Source organism: Trachinotus anak, unplaced genomic scaffold (assembly GCF_046630095.1).
Source record: "Trachinotus anak isolate AG129_WGS33_773 ecotype Australia unplaced genomic scaffold, CSIRO_AGI_Tana_v1 ptg000011l, whole genome shotgun sequence".
Taxonomy (NCBI): domain Eukaryota; kingdom Metazoa; phylum Chordata; class Actinopteri; order Carangiformes; family Carangidae; genus Trachinotus; species Trachinotus anak.
Window position 1 is genome coordinate 31,137,798 of NW_027273862.1, and position 17,396 is coordinate 31,155,193.

Consider the following 17,396-nt stretch of genomic DNA (forward strand, 5'->3'; position numbering starts at 1 on the left):
TCTGACCCTTGAGGATTCATTTCTCCTTAGCTAAGTGACGCGGCACACTGCTTTTATCTGAAGAAAACCTTAACTCTGACTTTAAGGGAAATCTTGACTTCAGGTGTTTCTTGCAGCCGGCTCCTGGCTCCGCTCTGATGGAAACATGTCGCGTGATCCTCAGAGCAGCAGAGATGAGACAGTTCATTCTCTAATCGATTCTTTGGATGATCCTGGTGTCATAACATCAAACACTGTTGTACAATAACTCATCAAAGACAGTTCAATATATTTTCAGATGTTTCCATCCTGATAAAACCACTTTTTTCTGCCTCGTCGTGAAAGGGGGACATTTTCTGTTTCTGAAGCTCATGTGTTGAAAGTCACAGTTCAGGGAACATGAATGGTAAGTGGACCTTTAATGAGGATTGTTTTATGAACATATTCAGTAAATCACCCCCACCCCCCTGTCCTCACCTTGACTCTGGGGGGCGCCGCTGCCTGTTTGGCAAGCTCCTCCTCACACTCCTGCAGTCGGAGAGTGAGTTTCTGCTCGGCCTCCTCCTGCCTCCTCTGCGACTCCTCCAGCTGTCGGGTGGAGTTGTCCAGCTGTCGGTGGAGAGTCTCCACCCTGGAGCTTTTCTCCAGCAGCTCTCGCTCCAGCTCAGCCAGCCGCCGCTCCCTCTGCCAGGCCTGGCTCTCCCAGCGGGACACCTCCCTCCGCAGGGCCTCCGCATCCTGCAGGAGTCAGGGTTTAAACAGCTTCCTGTTTGTGTGTGTACCTGTCTATATGTGTGTACCTGTGCAGCATACACACCTGGCTGTGGGGGCAGTGGCTGCAGCTGCAGGTCTCTGCAGCAGCGTCGAGCCTCTGAAGATCTGAGCTCCTGCATGACTTCAGCTCCTGCTTCAGACGCTCGTTCTCCACCACCAGCAGCTCCAGCTGCTTCTCCAGGTCCGTCGCCCCCTGCAGGTCGGGAGGGGACAGGCACTGTAACCATTTTAATGAATGCTTCATAACGTTCAATACTTTACTCCCTAATATTCCATCAGAACGATGTGTTCTCTTGTTTTGCTTGAGTGATTTCTCTGATCATTTCTTTTCCATCAGTGTCTGACCTGTTCTCACCTGATCACTGCTTCACTGTGTTTTCACCTGTTTGAATGATATAATCTACACTTCACATCTGAGTCTGTGGCTTAGTGTTGCTGTCTTTATGAGGACACTAGGACTGGTCCTCACTACTGTACAGGTCTGTGTGCAGGTTCAGGTTCAGGCTGGTGTGGAGGACCGGGGAAGTGTGTGGGAGTGTATTATAGTTGCAGCCTGTTTTTCCCAGGGTTCCTCATGAATGTGGTCCAGCAGGGTCTCACCAGTTCAGAGCGGAGTCTCTCCACCTCCTGAGTCTGGTCCAACAGCTTCTCCTCCAGCTCCTCCACCTGCAGACACCAGCACAACATGTCATCACCATGACAACAAGTCATCACCATGACAACACATCAGATTAAAAACATTCTTTCAGCTCGATGACACAGTTATCTTGTTTTTGAATCCAAATCTTTTCTTGTTTAGTTTTTAAACCTTTAACATCTTCAGTTTCCTCTCACTGTGTTTACGTTTCCTGGTTTCAGTCAGTTCGACAGGTGGTGTCATCCTGACACCTGCATATCACACCTGATGATGCAACGCTTCCTCTTTGTCTTATTACAGTCAAACAATGAAGCCCAACCTGCTCTCACACTGATTCACTTCTCATCCAGTCAGCTGAGAGAAACCAGATCAAACCTGAAGCAGCTCAGTGAGGCGAAGCTACTCAGGTGTCACAGTGGTTTTACATGTGATGCTGATCATAAGATGCTGATATGCACACATCAGTCTTACAGCTGACACATCACCTGAGACTCTTCAGAAAACGTCAGCCTTCAGGTGTTTGTTCAAACACCGGAAACAAACACACTCAACCTTTATTATCCAGTTCAGAGAATTTCAAAATGCGAGTCATCTCTGCAGAACTTCATTCAGAATCCTCCTGTTTCTAAGTTTCCTTCAGTATCACAGTGAAACAGTCTGAACATCAGGATTCACTGCAGACACAGCTGTTCACAGCTGATCACAGCTGAACACAGTTGAACACAGCTGATCACAGGGTCAGGGTTCAGATAAACACTGTGAACTGCTCTAAGTGTGAAAGCTGCTGCCTCGGGGGGCCACAGTGTTGACCAGGTAAACAAGTGACACAGGAAACAGCAGCTCATTCAAATGTAAACATCAGGAGGCTCCTGAAGGACTCTGAACAGGTGTGATGATGTGTTTCCTGCAGACAAACCTGTGTGCGCAGCCGAGTAACGAGCTGCTCTTCTTCTGGACAGGTGAGATGACCTGAAGGTTGTTCACCGGGCTGCAACACCCTCTCACCTACGCACGCACGCACACACACACACACACACACACACACACACACACACACACACACACACACACACAAACACACGCACACACGCACACACACACACACAGTTAAAGCATCACATCAACATATGAGGGAGTCGGTAGTTTCATGTCCCTCCTCTTCTGACTCCTCCCCTGCCTGGTCTCCTAGTGGCCCCCGTCCCTCCTGCATTAAGACTGACTAATCCACAGAGCGTATTCACAGGTGTGCACCAGGTAACGTCAGATGTTACTGGATCTGGACTGAGAACCCGCTGCAGGCCTGAACCAGGATCAGCTGAGAGCAGAGACAAGGTCTCTTCTTCTACATCATCACTTGATCATTTATTCAGTTAGAATGATTTCCAAGGAAACATCAATCAACACCTGCACCTCCAGCCATCAGTCTGTCAAGCTCCTGAAGTTTGCAGACGACACCACTCTCATTGGACTCATCTCTGATGGCGATGAGTCTGCCTACAGGTGGGAGACTGAGCGTCTGGTGACCTGGTGCAGGCAGAACAACCTAGAGCTAAACGCTCTGAAGACAGTGGAAATGATAGTGGACTTCAGGAAGAGCCCAGCCCCACCCACCCCCATCACCCTGTGTGACTCCCCCGTGGCTACCGTGGAGCATTTTCGCTTCTTGGGAACCACCATCACACAGGATCTCAAATGGGAGCTAAACATCAGCTCCCTCATCAAAAAAGCTCTGCAGAGGATGTATTTCCTGAGGCAGCTGAAGAAGTTCAACCTGCCAAGGACTATGATGGTGAACTTCTACACCTCCATCATCGAGTCCATCCTCACCTCCTCCATCACCATCTGGTACGCTGCTGCCACGGAGAGGGACAATAACAGACTGCAGCGCATCATCCACTCTGCTGAGAAGGTGATTGGCTGCAATCTACCATCCCTCCAGGACCTGTACGCCTCAAGGACTCTGAGGCATGCAGGGAAGATTGTAGCTGACTCCTCCCACCCTGGACACAAACTCTTTGTGACACTCCCCTCTGGCAGGAGGCTGCGGTCCTTCAGGACCAAAACCTCTCGCCACAAAAATAGCTTCTTCCCATCTGCTATTAGCCTCATCAACAAGGCCAGAGAGCCCCACTGTTGCTGACCCCCCTGATCCTCAATTGCACCAATCACCAGAAAAAATTCCTTGTATGTGAAAACATACTTGGCAATAAAACTGATTCTGATTCTGATTCTGATACTGATTCTGATTCTGATGAGGATGTTTAAAGGGTAAAGTGAGCAACAGTCAAAGACCAGAACCACTGGTCTGTGACATCATAGTGAGACAGTTCAGCTGATGATGAGGAAGATGACAAAGGCCATCATCCTCATCATCAGCTGTTGTTCTGTCACAGGAGTTTTGACCGGTGAGGAGACGACTTCCTGTCGTTGTCTGTGGTTCTGACAGACTAACTGATCCACAGCTGGATTTTAATGAGCCGGGTCCTGCTCTCACCAGTGGGGGGGGGCGACAGCCGCTCCTCCTGCAGCACCGGGACACCTCCTCCACCAACACCTCCTCCACACGACTTCTCCTGGTCGCTCTGCTGCTGCAGCTGCTGGAGCAGCAGGTGACGAGTGACTTCTTCAGAGCGAAGACGAGCCTGAAACTCACACACTTTGTCCTGTAGGGTCTGAACGAACACACACACACATACACACACACACAGAAACATGAGTGAAGGAGCGTCCTTCATTCAGCCTAAGAAACTGTTTCTAACAGCAGGAAGCTTCAGAAACATCTACAGGTCTACGAGCTCTGAGGAGACTAGAATCAGAAGGGGGATGTGGTCTGAGGACCAGCAGCAGAGACTGTGAGACTCTAAAGAGCTGAGTGAGAGTTTTTACATTGGCAGGAGTCCACCAGCAGGACCAGGTGACCCTCTGCAGGAGGACAGCATGGAGAGATCAGAAGAGACAGAGACATCAGAGAGGAAGAGACAGTTTACAGACCACTGTCTCCTCAGACCAACGTGGATTCAGCAGCCAGACCTGAGAACCTGGACTGAACCGGTCTGGAGAGCTGAGGTCAGAGCTGGAGCTGCAGTCAGTGAAACATCACAACAGATGTTACAGATGTGAAGAAGTGACGTCTCCCTGAGGCATCAACAGACACAGCTGATGTCAGCTGAATGGCGTCTGTGCTGACATCAGCTGTGGCTCAGCACACACGCACACTGTGTGAAGAGTGTGTGTGACTGGGGCAGAAATTCAGAGGAGGGGGCTCATTCACCAAATGAGTAAAAATGTTTTTAGACCCAAATCTGAATCTAAAGTCCCGAATCTACTGAACAAACTCAGCATGTTGAGTCTCTGTGGTGGTTTTGAGTGGCAGTCAGATTCTAGGGGGCCTGTGCCACCATGGCCCCGCCTCTGGGCCCGCCTCTGGGCCCACCTCTCTGTGTTTGTTACCTGGATGAGCAGCTGCTGGCTGGGTGCGTTTGTTTCGGTCAGGTCTGCGGTCAGGGACGGGCGCTGTGAGAAGGTGGCTGAGGGCAGAGACAGGAAGGAGCTGTCGTCTTCACCATCACTCATCAGGAAGTCCACTGAGCTCGCTATGGACACACAGGAGGGACAAACACAGTGACGCTGGGTTCAGATCAGCAGGTGGACCAGGTCCCTGAGGGTCCAGGCTTTCAGGACTCCTACTCCTTCTCATAGCAACATTAAAATCCTCACTTCCTGCCTGACTCAGGTCCTGATCTGGGTTTTTATTACATTCGTGGACCCATGAACACCTGTCAGCTGTACCGCCGTCACTGTGGACAAGGGTCACTCATAACCTGCACAGAACGCCGTGATGCGTTTAAAGACTGTGAAGAACAAACGTATGTTCTGACCTCTACAACCACAACTGAGAGGTCACCTACTGCTGCAGCCCAGGTGAGACCAGGTGATTCCAGACACCTGAGGAGCAGGGTCTCTGTCAGACTCTTGAGGACACACAGCTGCTGTGTCTCAGACTCACACTGAATTTCTTGTGTCATTAATTGTGTGTGTGTGTGTGTGTGTGTGTGTGTGTGTGTGTGTGTGTGTGTACTTGTACTTGCTACATAGTAAGGACCAAAAAAAGTATTTTACTAACAGAGTGAGGACATTTTGGGAAAGTGAGGACATCTTGGCCGGTCCTCACTTTTTGAGACACCTTCAAGGCTAGGGAATGTATTATGTCAATGAGTGTCCTCACAAAGATAGAAGTACAAGTGTGTGTGTGTGTGTGTGTGTGTGCGCGTGTGTGTGTGCGTTTGTACAGAGCCTCAAATCTTATCAACCTGAGAACAATCTGCACTCTGTGGGAAAACTCTGAGCATTAAACAGACTTACACACACACACACACACACACACACACATACACACACACAGTATTCAGACCTGCATACGTGGACTCAGAGAAACCTGCTTTAAACCAAACACTTCTCTGAAATAAACCAACACACAGTAAAAGATTAGAAAACAGGATTACACACACAGAGACACACACACAGCCTGCCACAGTCAGTGTCTCTGTGTTGTGGATTTGACCTCTGACCTCTGTCCAAAGATGTGATCACAGATAATCAACAGATCAAAGATTCTGCAGATTCTGCAGAAATCAATCAATGATTCTGTTTGGTGATGTGTTTGGTTCTGTGAGATCCTCCATCACTGTACATGTTGTTCTGATATTAAAATCAAAGTTTGTGCAGATTCATAACAAACTGTCTCTGAAAAAGAGACAAAGCTGGAACAGAGACATGTTTGAACAATATTCAATGATCAATACAGCAGCAGATTCATTCAGTTTACTCACTAAACCACTTTAGATCCACACAGACCACGTTCTCATCTGGACCTGTTAGACCTGATCCTCAGGTCCAGGTCCAGGTCCACGTCCAGAGACGAGCTGATGGAAAACATGAATCACTGAACCTGCTCAACACTGAAGAAAGTGTGTGTGTGTGTGTGTGTGTGTGTGTGTGTGTGTGTGCGCGTGTGTGTGTGTGTGTGTGTGTGTGTGTCTCTGACAATAGCTTCAGTGTTGCTGACCTGATCCGTCCTCTCCTGAGACTCTGATTGTAAAACGATCAGCTGAGAAAACGAACACATGAATAAATAAATGAGGTGATGTTTTCCGCTCACCTGTTTGTCCCTCCGACAGTCTGCACCGTCACACACTCACACACACTCAGCTTTCCTCTGATTCCTCCGCCTGTCCAGCTCCATTCATTACTAACAGGTATGACTCACCTCCTGCCTCCACACACACACACACACACACTCTCTCTCGCTCCCTCTCTCCTCTGTCATGCCAGAAATGCAGCCATGCTGGTGTTTTTTCTGAGCTCCCTCCTCCTCTGCAGCAGACATCTGACTCACCATCCAATGAAATGTCTTTCTTCCAGAGCTCCTGCAGACAGGGGGCGTGGCCGAGGTCCCAGGTCTTTCTTGTGCCGAACATGACCGCCGGGCTGAGCAGAGCGCTGGACCGCTGGACCGGCTGCACAGAGACAGACACACAAACAGCATTAGAGCTGAAGAAAACAGACACACCAGAGTCCAGCTGCAAATGAACTGAATCTACTGCTGGTAGCCCGAAGCTGAAGTGTAAAATATTAGATATTCTCCTTCATGAGCATGGATTGGTGTTTATAGTCACACAGACAGTCTCATTAAAGCATCAGCTGTGACCAGCAGTGACCGGCTGTGTCCGGCTGTGATCGGCTCCAATTGGCTCCAATTGGCTGTGACCGGCAGTGATCAGCAGTGACCGGCTCCGATCAGCAGTGACCGGCTGTGATCAGCTGTGATCAGCTGTTACTAGCAGTGACCGGCAGTGATCGGCTGTGACCGGCTGTGATCAGCTGTTACTAGCAGTGACCAGCAGTGACCAGCAGTGACCGGCTGTGATCGGCTGTGATCAGCTGTTACTAGCAGTGACCGGCTCCGACCAGCTGTGACCGGCTCCGATCGGCTGTGTCTGGCTGTGATCAGCAGTGACCGGCTGTGTCCGGCTGTGATCGGCTGTGACCAGCAGTGATCAGCAGTGACCGGCTCCGATCGGCTGTGATCAGCTCCGATCGGCAGTGACCAGCAGTGACCAGCAGTGTCCGGCTGTGATCGGCTGAGACCGGCTCCAATCGGCTGTGTCTGGCTGTGATCAGCAGTGACCGGCTGTGTCCGGCTGTGTGAGCGGCTGTGACCGGCTCCAATCGGCTGTGACCATTTTCTTATGTTCCAGCCTTATTCCAAAGTGGATGAAATACATTTTTTACCTCAAAATTCTACACATAACACCCCATAATGACAAAGTGAAAAAAGTTTGCTTAATTTTGCAAATATATTAAAAATAAAAAACAAAAAAAATCACTTGTACATAAGTATTCACAGCCTTTGCCATGACAATCAAAATTGAGCTCAGGTGCATCCTGTTTCCACTGATCGTCCTTCAGATGTTTCTACAACTTGATTGGAGTCCACCTGTGGTAAATTCAGTTGATTGGACATGATTTGGAAAGGCACACACCTGTCTACAGGTGCTGGTCATATAATTAGAATATCATGAAAAAGTTGATTTATTTCAGTAATTCCATTCAAAAGTGAAACTTGTATAATGTATACATTCATTCCACACAGACTGATATTTCAAGTGTTTATTTCTTTTAATTTTGATGATTATAATGAACTAATGAAAACCACGAATTCAGTATCTCAGAAAATTAGAATATTGTGAAAAGGTTCAATATTGAAGACACCTGGCGCCACACTCTAATCAGCTAATTAACTCAAAACACCTGCAAAGGCCTTTAAATGGTCTCTCAGTCTAGTTCTGTAGCTACACAATCATGGGGAAGACTGCTGACTTGACAGTTGTCCAAAAGACGACCATTGACACCTTGCACAAGGAGGGCAAGACACAAAAGGTCATTGCTAAAGAGGCTGGCTGTTCACAGGGCTCTGTGTCCAAGCACATTAATAGAGAGGCAAAGGGAAGGAAAAGATGTGGTAGAAAAAAGTGTACAAGCAATAGGGATAACCACACCCTGGAGAGGATTGTGAAACAAAACCCATTCAAAAATGTGGGGGAGATTCACAAAGAGTGGACTGCAGCTGGAGTCCGCGCTTCAAGAACCACCACGCACAGACGTATGCAAGACATGGGTTTCAGCTGTCGCATTCCTTGTGTCAAGCCACTCTTGAACAAGAGACAGTGTCAGAAGTGTCTCGCCCTGGGCTAAAGACAAAAAGGACTGGACTGCTGCTGAGTGGTCCAAAGTTATGTTCTCTGATGAAAGTAAATTTGGCATTTCCTTTGGAAATCAAGGTCCCAGAGTCTGGAGGAAGAGAGGAGAGGCACAGAATCCATGTTGCCTGAGGTCCAGTGTAAAGTTTCCACAGTCAGTGATGGTTTGGGGTGCCATGTCATCTGCTGGTGTTGGTCCACTGTGTTTTCTGAGTCAACGCAGCCGTCTACCAAGACGTTTTAGAGCACTTCATGCTTCCTGCTGCTGACCAACTTTATGGAGATGCAGATTTCATTTTCCAACAGGACTTGGCACCTGCACACAGTGCCAAAGCTACCAGTACCTGGTTAAAGGACCATGGTATCCCTGTTCTTAATTGGCCAGCAAACTCGCCTGACCTTAACCCCATAGAAAATCTACGGGGTATTGTGAAGAGGAAGATGCGATACGCCAGACCCAACAATGCAGAAGAGCTGAAGGCCACTATCAGAGTAACCTGGGCTCTGAACACCTGAGCAGTGCCACAGACTGATCGACTCCATGCCACGCCGCATTGCTGCAGTAATTCAGGCAAAAGGAGCCCCAACCAAGTATCGAGTGCTGTACATGCTCATACTTTTCATGTTCATACTTTTCAGTTGGCCAACATTTCTAAAAATCCTTTTTTTGTATTGGTCTTAAGTAATATTCTAATTTTCTGAGATACTGAATTTGGGATTTTCATTAGTTCTCAGTTATAATCATCAAAATTAAAAGAAATAAACATTTGAAATATATCAGTCTGTGTGTAATGAATGAATATAATATACAAGTTTCACTTTTTGAATGGAATTACTGAAATAAATCAACTTTTTCATGATATTCTAATTATATGACCAGCACCTGTATATAAGGTCCCATAGTTGACAGTGCATGTCAGAGCACAAACCAAGCCATGAAGTCGAAGGAATTGTCTGTAGACCTCCGAGACAGGATTGTATCGAGGCACAGATCTGGGGAAGGGTACAGAAAAATTTCTGCACCCTTGTGATGATGGAGGCCACTGTGCTCATTGGGACCTTGAAGGTTGGAAGAAGTTTGGAACCACCAGGACTCTTCCCAGAGCTGGCCGCCTGGACAATCTGAGCAATCGGGCCTGAAGGGCCTTAGTCAGGGAGGTGACCAAGAACCCGATGGTGGCTCTGACAGTGCTCTAGCGTTGCTCTGTGGAGAGAGAAGAACCTTCCAGAAGGACAACCATTTCTGCAGCACTCCACCAATCAGGCCTGTATGGTAGAGTGGCCAGACGGAGCCACTCCTCAGTAAAAGGCACATGACAGCCCACCTGGAGTTTGCCAAAAGGCACCTGAAGGACTCTCAGACCATGAGAAACAAAATTCTCTGGTCTGATGAAACAAAGATTGAACTCTTTGGCCTGAATGCCAAGCGTCATGTCTGGAGGAAACCAGGCACCGCTCATCACCTGGCCAATACCATCCCTACAGTAAAGCATCGTGGTGGCAGCATCATGCTGTGGGGATGTTTTTTGGCAGCAGGAACTGGGAGACTAGTCGGGGTCGAGGGAAAGATGAATGCAGCAATGTACATAGACATCCTTGATGAGAACCTGCCCCAGGGGGCTCTGGACCTCGGACTGGGGCGAACAGGACAACGACCCTAAGCACACAGCCAAGATAACAAAGGAGTGGCTCCGGGACAACTCTGTGAATGTCCTCGAGTGGCCCAGCCAGAGCCCAGACTTGAACCCAATTGAAGATCTCTGGAGAGATCTGAAAATGGCTGTGCACCGACGCTCTCCATCCAACCTGATGGAGCTTGAGAGGTTCTGCAAAGAAGAATGGGAGAAACTGCCCAAAACAGGTGTGCCAAGTCTGTAGCAACATACTCAAAAAGACTTGAGGCTGTAATTGCTGCCAAAGGTGCTTCAACAAAGTACCGAGCAAAGGCTGTGAATACTTATGTAATGTTATATTTTTGTTTTTTATTTTTAATAAATTTGCAGAAGTTTCAGGCAAACTTTTTTCACTTTGTCATTATGGGGTGTTGTGTGTAGAATTTTGAGGTAAAAAATGAATTTAATCCATTTTGGAATAAGGCTGTAACATAAGAAAATGTGGAAAAAGTGAAGCGCTGTGAATACTTTCCGGATGCACTGAAGGAAACTTGGATTCTGAATGAAGTTCTGCAGCCTGGAGCTTTATTTTTGAGGATCAGAGATGATGATGTCCTCAGGAAGTGATGTCACACTGGAGCAGAACAACATTTAGATTTGTTAAGCAGGAACCAATGAGCTGAGAGCGGAGGAGGGAGACCGACCAACACTGATGGTTTGAGTCTAAACATTCAATTTAATGATGATAATATATTACATTTTATAATATAAAATTTTATATGATATAAAACATTAATAGAAAAACAAATATAATCATAAATTAAAATGACTAACAGAAAAGCCTACATTGATGCCCTAAACACAAAAACTGGGTGTGGTCAGAAGGACCTGTGATCAGTGATGTCACAGTGTCCTGGAGGACACCTGTACATCACACCTGTAACTCAGGTGAAGAGTTAAACCACTGGTGATCAGCAAGAGCAGATTCTCAGAACCTGAACACAACTGATCTGAGCACAGTCAGTCAGATCCAGTCACACCTGGACCAGAGGTTTCACATCACTCACTGGACCACCTGTACCGTGGAGGTCTGAGGGCCACAGACAGTGTCCAGTGTCATGTCCATGAGAATTAGACAGACGGCTAAGTGAGAGCAGAATCAGACAGTGTTCAGTTTTTATGGTGCATTCGAGGACATCTGGCTGTTGTTCATGTGTGTGTTAAGTTGGGTGCCACATGAAGAGCACCACGTGTTGTCCTGCAGTGTGTGAGACACAGTGATCAAACGCTGTGGCCCTGGTGGTTTTGGGGATGTGGTCCAGACACTGGTTTAGACCATGAACAGGGTAAGACCATGAAATCAGGTCAGTCCACACATCACTGGAGCGACTGCACCACTGAACAGACCCAACAACTCAGACGCAGATGATGGATTAAGAGCTGGAATAAAGTGATTAAGTCCCAGAATAAAGAGACAAAGATGAGCTGTGTTACTGTTGACACAGTCTGACACACTTCAGTCAGTCACACCTGAGCACGACTGAACAGCAGCAGTGTGTAAATCAGTGCTTCATGAGAGGTCGCTGCTCCAGTCAACACAGCTGCACCTGAACGCACCACTCAGACTCATTACTGACAAACACAACAGATGATAAAACACACACTTCTCCTTTCAACCTGCAGGACTCAGGACCAATCAGACGACATCTGTGACCCTCCTTTCTTACCTGTCCACGTCCACAGCGAGGCTTCCTCTCTGAGGGGGGGCCTTGCCGCTCTCTGTCCAGCCAGCTCTTGTTGATCAGAGCTCCCACCCAGCCCAACATGCTGCCGCTCCACACTCACATCCTCAGACCTCCACTGGTCCCACTCACACGCAACCACTGACCTGCTGCTGAGCTGACATATCCTGCTGCAGAGGTTCAGGTGGAGGAGCCCCGCCCACACACTGACCTGGAGTCAGTTAACCCACCTACAGTCTGGATCACAGCCAGGATTACAGAGATCTGATCTGAGACCAGAACCCTTCTGGGTCAGGAGGAGACTGTAATCTGTTAATCCTGGGAGCAGATGGCCTCTTTAACCCTCGACTGACCACAGGACCAGAAGACAGCTGTTTACTATCAGCCACATGCAGCAGTGAAACTGTAACTGCCACAGGATCCTGAACTCACCTGTTCACCTGTTCAATATTTATCAACGAAAAATGATCAGAGGCAAAAGGAAAAGCCTCAGTCAGCTGTTACTGAAACATAAGGAGCAGAGTCTCATTAAACAACCTCAAAGGTTCTGTAAACAGCGACACAGCAGCAAACATCTTTTCTCTGTGTGAAGATATAGCGTTGTCATGGCGTCCTGAGCAGATGAAGCCACACCCCCTCTGTGTGATGTAATCTGAGTTTCTCTGGTCTTTGTTGTGGTAGCCGGTCTTGTAGCACCCATGCTGCATGTGAGTCCCTGCTGTTAAACCACTGCCCCCCCCTCATTTATAAACACACAGGCTACGCCCACAGGTGAGATGACAGATGAGTGTTCAGGTGAGAGTGACCTTCAGAATTTCCTCCACTGAAGAAGAGACCACGTTTAAAAAGGCTCCAACAAAGACAGATGAGACCAGAACACAGGAGGACTGGACTGAGGACTACAGGCTCAGATCCTGGATCAGAGTCTTTACGAGCTCCATCAGTGTCATTCATGTGACTGGTCCCAGTGGATCAGGCCGAGGCTGAATCTCTCTCCTGGTCCGACCCTGGATCCAGTCCTGGTCTGTCTGTCCTGAGGAGGAGAACCCTACGAGCTGCTAAAGGCTCCAGCTGGACTCAGGACCGGTTTTCTTCTCCTCATGTGTCAGTCACTTGATGCTATATGATGTTAATGTCTGTATTCATTAGTGAGGCTACAGTTGCATGCTAACGTTAGCTAACCTACTGCTACCCTTATTATAAATGTTTGGCAAATGTTGCTATCGCTAGCTGGCTAACTGTTATGTTTGCTGTGGAGCCTATCACAGCAATGCTAGCGTGATAGATGCTGGTGGTGTGGTGCAGGTTTACTGCAGGTTCAGTGTGTGAGTGGGTCTCTCTGAGCCGACAGGCCTGTTCCCTCCTTCAGTCCTCACTCTTTACTTTTCACATCGGTTCAGTTTCAGGCACAAAAACAAGTTCCTCTGGTTTTTCTTCAGAGTCTGTGAGAACAGAGCAGAACTAAGACCTGTGCTGCATTTACGTCTTCACAGCCTTGAGGTCTACAGAGTTGGACTGTTCACTGACAGATGCTCAGATGTGTTTTCACACAGAAAGAACTCTTTTAGAGTTGCCTGGAAACAAACCACTAATGGCTGTAGCTGCTCAGTGTGTGGTCTGCTGCTGTTAATGTGTTCATTTAAACCTTCATGACGAGCTGAGAGTGAGACTGTGAGAGAGTCTAACATCTCACAGTTCGAGTTATTCTCACACCACAGCATTCCTCTGATAGTTAAAGGCTCCAGGATAAGAAGGTATTACACTGCTGGAGCTGGAGCTGGAGCTGACACACACACACACACACACACACACACACACACACACAATGCATTGTGAAAGTGCGGATTAGAGCTTTAAGATGCTGGCACACACACTCTCTATACACACACACAAACACAATATACATCAAAGTATTATTAATGTTGACAGCTGCTGACACATTTCTCTCTGCAGACTGTCCACACTGCAGAGCTCAGGTTAACACACACACACACACACACACACACACACACACACACACGTACTTCTATCTTTGTGAGGACACTCATTGACATAATGCATTCCCTAGCCCCTTACCCTAACCTTAACCATCACACCTGAGAGCCTAACCCTGACCCTGACCCTAACCTTAACCTAAACCTAATTCTAACCATAACTCTAAAACCAAGTCTTAACCCTCAACATGTGATTTGAAGGTGTCTCAAAAAGTGAGGACCGGCCAAAATGCGTCCTCACTTCCCCAAAATGTCCTCACTCTGTTAGTAAAATACTTTTTTTGGTCCTTACTATGTAGCAAGTACAAGTACACACAGACACACACAGGTTTGATTACTTCACTCCTGCTGTGAATCATCAACATGTGGAACAGTTTGTTTTTTCCATCCACAGTTTCCAACCAGCAGCCGACTGAAGACAGCACAGAGCCATCTGCTGCAGTCTGACACCTCCACAGTCCACACACTGACTCTGGATCTGCTTCAGTCTCTCTCTCTCTCTCTCTCTCTCTCTCTCTCTCTCTCTCTCTCTCTCTCTCTCTCTCTCTCTCTCTCTCTCTCTCTCTCTCTCTCTCTCTCTCTCACATTAACAGAGATGAAAAAATGCATTTTAATAAGATGATTATGATGAAACTGGTTGTTGTGCTTTCTGTATTAGTGGCACCAAAACAAACATAGTTAAAGCTCCATCCAGTCTAAAGGTGGATGACCATGTGTTTGTGATTATAAAGCAGGTCTAGGTTCTATATTAATATTGTGAAAGTATCAAAGCCTCAGTCCACAGAGAAATGCACACAGCCTGTATTCAGAGACTGAGCCTTAAAACCAGCCGTCAGGACTTCTGGAACTTTGTGATGTCACAACAAAGCAGTCACCACCCTCAGCCACACCCCAAGCCCCGCCCACCTGGACCCACCATCCAATCTTGCAGGATTTGGTTTCTCTGAGTGTTTACCTGAAATCTGCTGTATTTTTATTGGATCAGTCAGAAAACAGTCAGCCAATCAGAAGAGAGGCTCAGAGCCTTTAACAGACCTCCATGAAGAGGACCAAAGACCAAACCTCCTACGTGTCTCTCAGATCAAATCTGGATTATTATCTGGATCTGCATCAAACTGTACAGACTCAGATCTCAACATCCGTGAAGTAAACAACAGCAGAACTTCAGTCAGTTCATACATCACAGCGTCACAAACATCACAGACTCACTCTCTGTTCTTAGACCCCCAGTCTGGATTAGGACAAGATCTCTGAAATAAAACCTTTGATCAGGTCTTTATCAAACGTCCACAACGTCATTTTCTCTGACAAACAATGAGCAACAGAAACTACATGATCATCACATACTGACAGTGAAGATATGTTGTCAACTGTGTGATCACATCCTCTGTTTACTCTTTCAGACTCCTCCTCCTCACTAAACTGGGTCAAATCATCTTCTTCTCCATGTGCTCAGTCTCAAACCCTGTCTGCTCTCACACACAAACACACACACACACACACACACACTTTTCAAACTGCTGAAATCACTAAGAGAAGTGATGCAGCTAAAAATACCAGAGTGTAACTCCGCCCACACCTGCTGAGAGGGAGCAGGTGTCCGTCTGACAGACACCGAAGGTTGAAATGCTGCAGTAATAAAACATCTGAAGCTCGTTCACCTCAGTGTGGACAACCTCTGCTTCTCCTGTATCTGCGCAGGTTATTTTGGAGATTTCTTCTTGAAAAGGTAAAAACAAACTTGGAGCTGAAGGTGACGTCAGTTTTGTTTGTCTCTGAAGTGAAGTGATCAAACCTGAATATTGATCATCCTTCACTGATCATCTCAGCTCCACAGTCTCGCTCTGTGAGCTGCTCCAAATGAGTCTGCATGTGGGACACGACCATCACTGAGGTGACACACACACACACACACACACACACACACACACACACACACACACACACACACACACACACAGGAGGGACACGTTACCAGACAAAAGGAGGATGATCAGGACATGAGAGGAAATCCACACAGGAAAATAAAGGTACAGAAAAATGAAGCAGCCGACACATGACACGTATTCAGGTCACCACAGGAAACACAACTCTCTGCATCAGGTTACAGTCAGCCCTCCACCTCCTCCATCTGCTCTCCGTCTGTTCAACATGTCTGTTTCTTCCCCGTCCTCCATCCCTCCATCTTTGTGTCCGTCCGCCTGGCTCTTACCTCCCTCGCTGCTGTGGCCTCCACGTCCACATCATTGCTGTATCTTCCTCCTCCTCCTCCTCCTCCTCACTGCTGCAGCTTCACACCGACCGACTCACAGCAGCAGATCAGTGTCAGCACCACCCCCCGACCCCCTCAACGCACACACAAACATACACACACAGCTTCCTCCCTCTGTTTCCCTAGCAACAGCACAGCAGCATCACACCTCCTGTAGCTCCACCCCCCCTCCTCTCTCCTCCCGTAGACAGATAAATATTTCAGCCTCAACTGAAGCATGATGAGCTGCTCCTCCCCCCAGATCAAATATTCAACAGCCCTGTCTGTGTGTGTGTGTGTGTGTGTGTGTGTTACTACAATGACAGTAGCTGCACAAGTGATTATATTTATCATTGATTAGTTTGATAATTTGTTAATTTGCTTCTCAGTTCATCAGTGAGTCTGTTGTTCTATAAAGTGTCTTTATTTATTCTATTTTATATCTTCAGGGTTTATTGAGTCCATTTAATTCTTGTCCATAATCAAGCCTAAACTAGAGCCACCGCCTCACAGTTGCATCCCTCTGCCAACCAGTGAGGAGGCAGCGTAACTCCACGTCTATGCAGACTCCTATTATACAGATATATGGAATTTAATAAAAAGATATGAAGTGTATGAATTCTTGAGCTATGGCTAAAATGTGTTCTGTGAAGTCACAGTGACCTTCGACCTTTGACCTTCAAAATCCAATCAGTTCATTCCTGAGTCCAAATGAATGTAGATTAAAATGCTCTCCGAGGACTGATCTCTGTAAACTTACATAACACACGTCATAGGTTCACTCAGGTACTTCAACAACAACAACAACAGCAACAACAACAACAGCAACAACACACCTCTCACCATCACATGTGATGACATATAAAGCGTCTCATACTTAACGACGTATTACCTTCGTTTCTGAGTCAAGAATCAATTTGGAATCGAACCAGACCTCACACAAATAAATATTGAAATGACCTTAAAATAAGTACTTCCTCGACATTAGACGATCTCTGTTGTCATGGTTACAATAACAGAAACAACTGCTTCTGTCACATGGGAATCGAACACCGCTCTCCTGGGTCATATTCATCCATCCACCCCAACCTCCTCCTGACGTGGACTTTGTCGCTCTATAAACTACGTCACCGCACTTTTCCCTTTG

The 17,396-nt window shown here is 47.2% G+C and overlaps 1 protein-coding gene across 10 annotated transcripts in view; it reads right to left on the bottom strand.

Moving 5' to 3' along the window:
- kifc3 (kinesin family member C3) overlaps nucleotides 1-17,396 on the bottom strand; it is a 49,343-nt gene that overhangs the window by 14,862 nt on the left and 17,085 nt on the right. For 7 of the 10 annotated variants that reach the window (XM_071489948.1, XM_071489952.1, XM_071489943.1 and 4 more), the window contains exons 2-8: nucleotides 6,786-6,906; nucleotides 4,841-4,983; nucleotides 3,885-4,062; nucleotides 2,307-2,395; nucleotides 1,354-1,419; nucleotides 797-946; nucleotides 457-717 (exon numbers count right to left, since the gene is read on the bottom strand). In XM_071489948.1, coding sequence (XP_071346049.1) covers nucleotides 457-717; nucleotides 797-946; nucleotides 1,354-1,419; nucleotides 2,307-2,395; nucleotides 3,885-4,062; nucleotides 4,841-4,983; nucleotides 6,786-6,867 — 969 coding nt within the window. In that variant the 5' untranslated portion in view covers nucleotides 6,868-6,906. Of the gene's footprint in view, nucleotides 1-456; nucleotides 718-796; nucleotides 947-1,353; nucleotides 1,420-2,306; nucleotides 2,396-3,884; nucleotides 4,063-4,840; nucleotides 4,984-6,548; nucleotides 6,710-6,785; nucleotides 6,907-16,210; nucleotides 16,335-17,396 lie in introns of those variants that run through there. The other 3 variants (XM_071489953.1, XM_071489949.1, XM_071489950.1) reach the window with 2 other exon arrangements.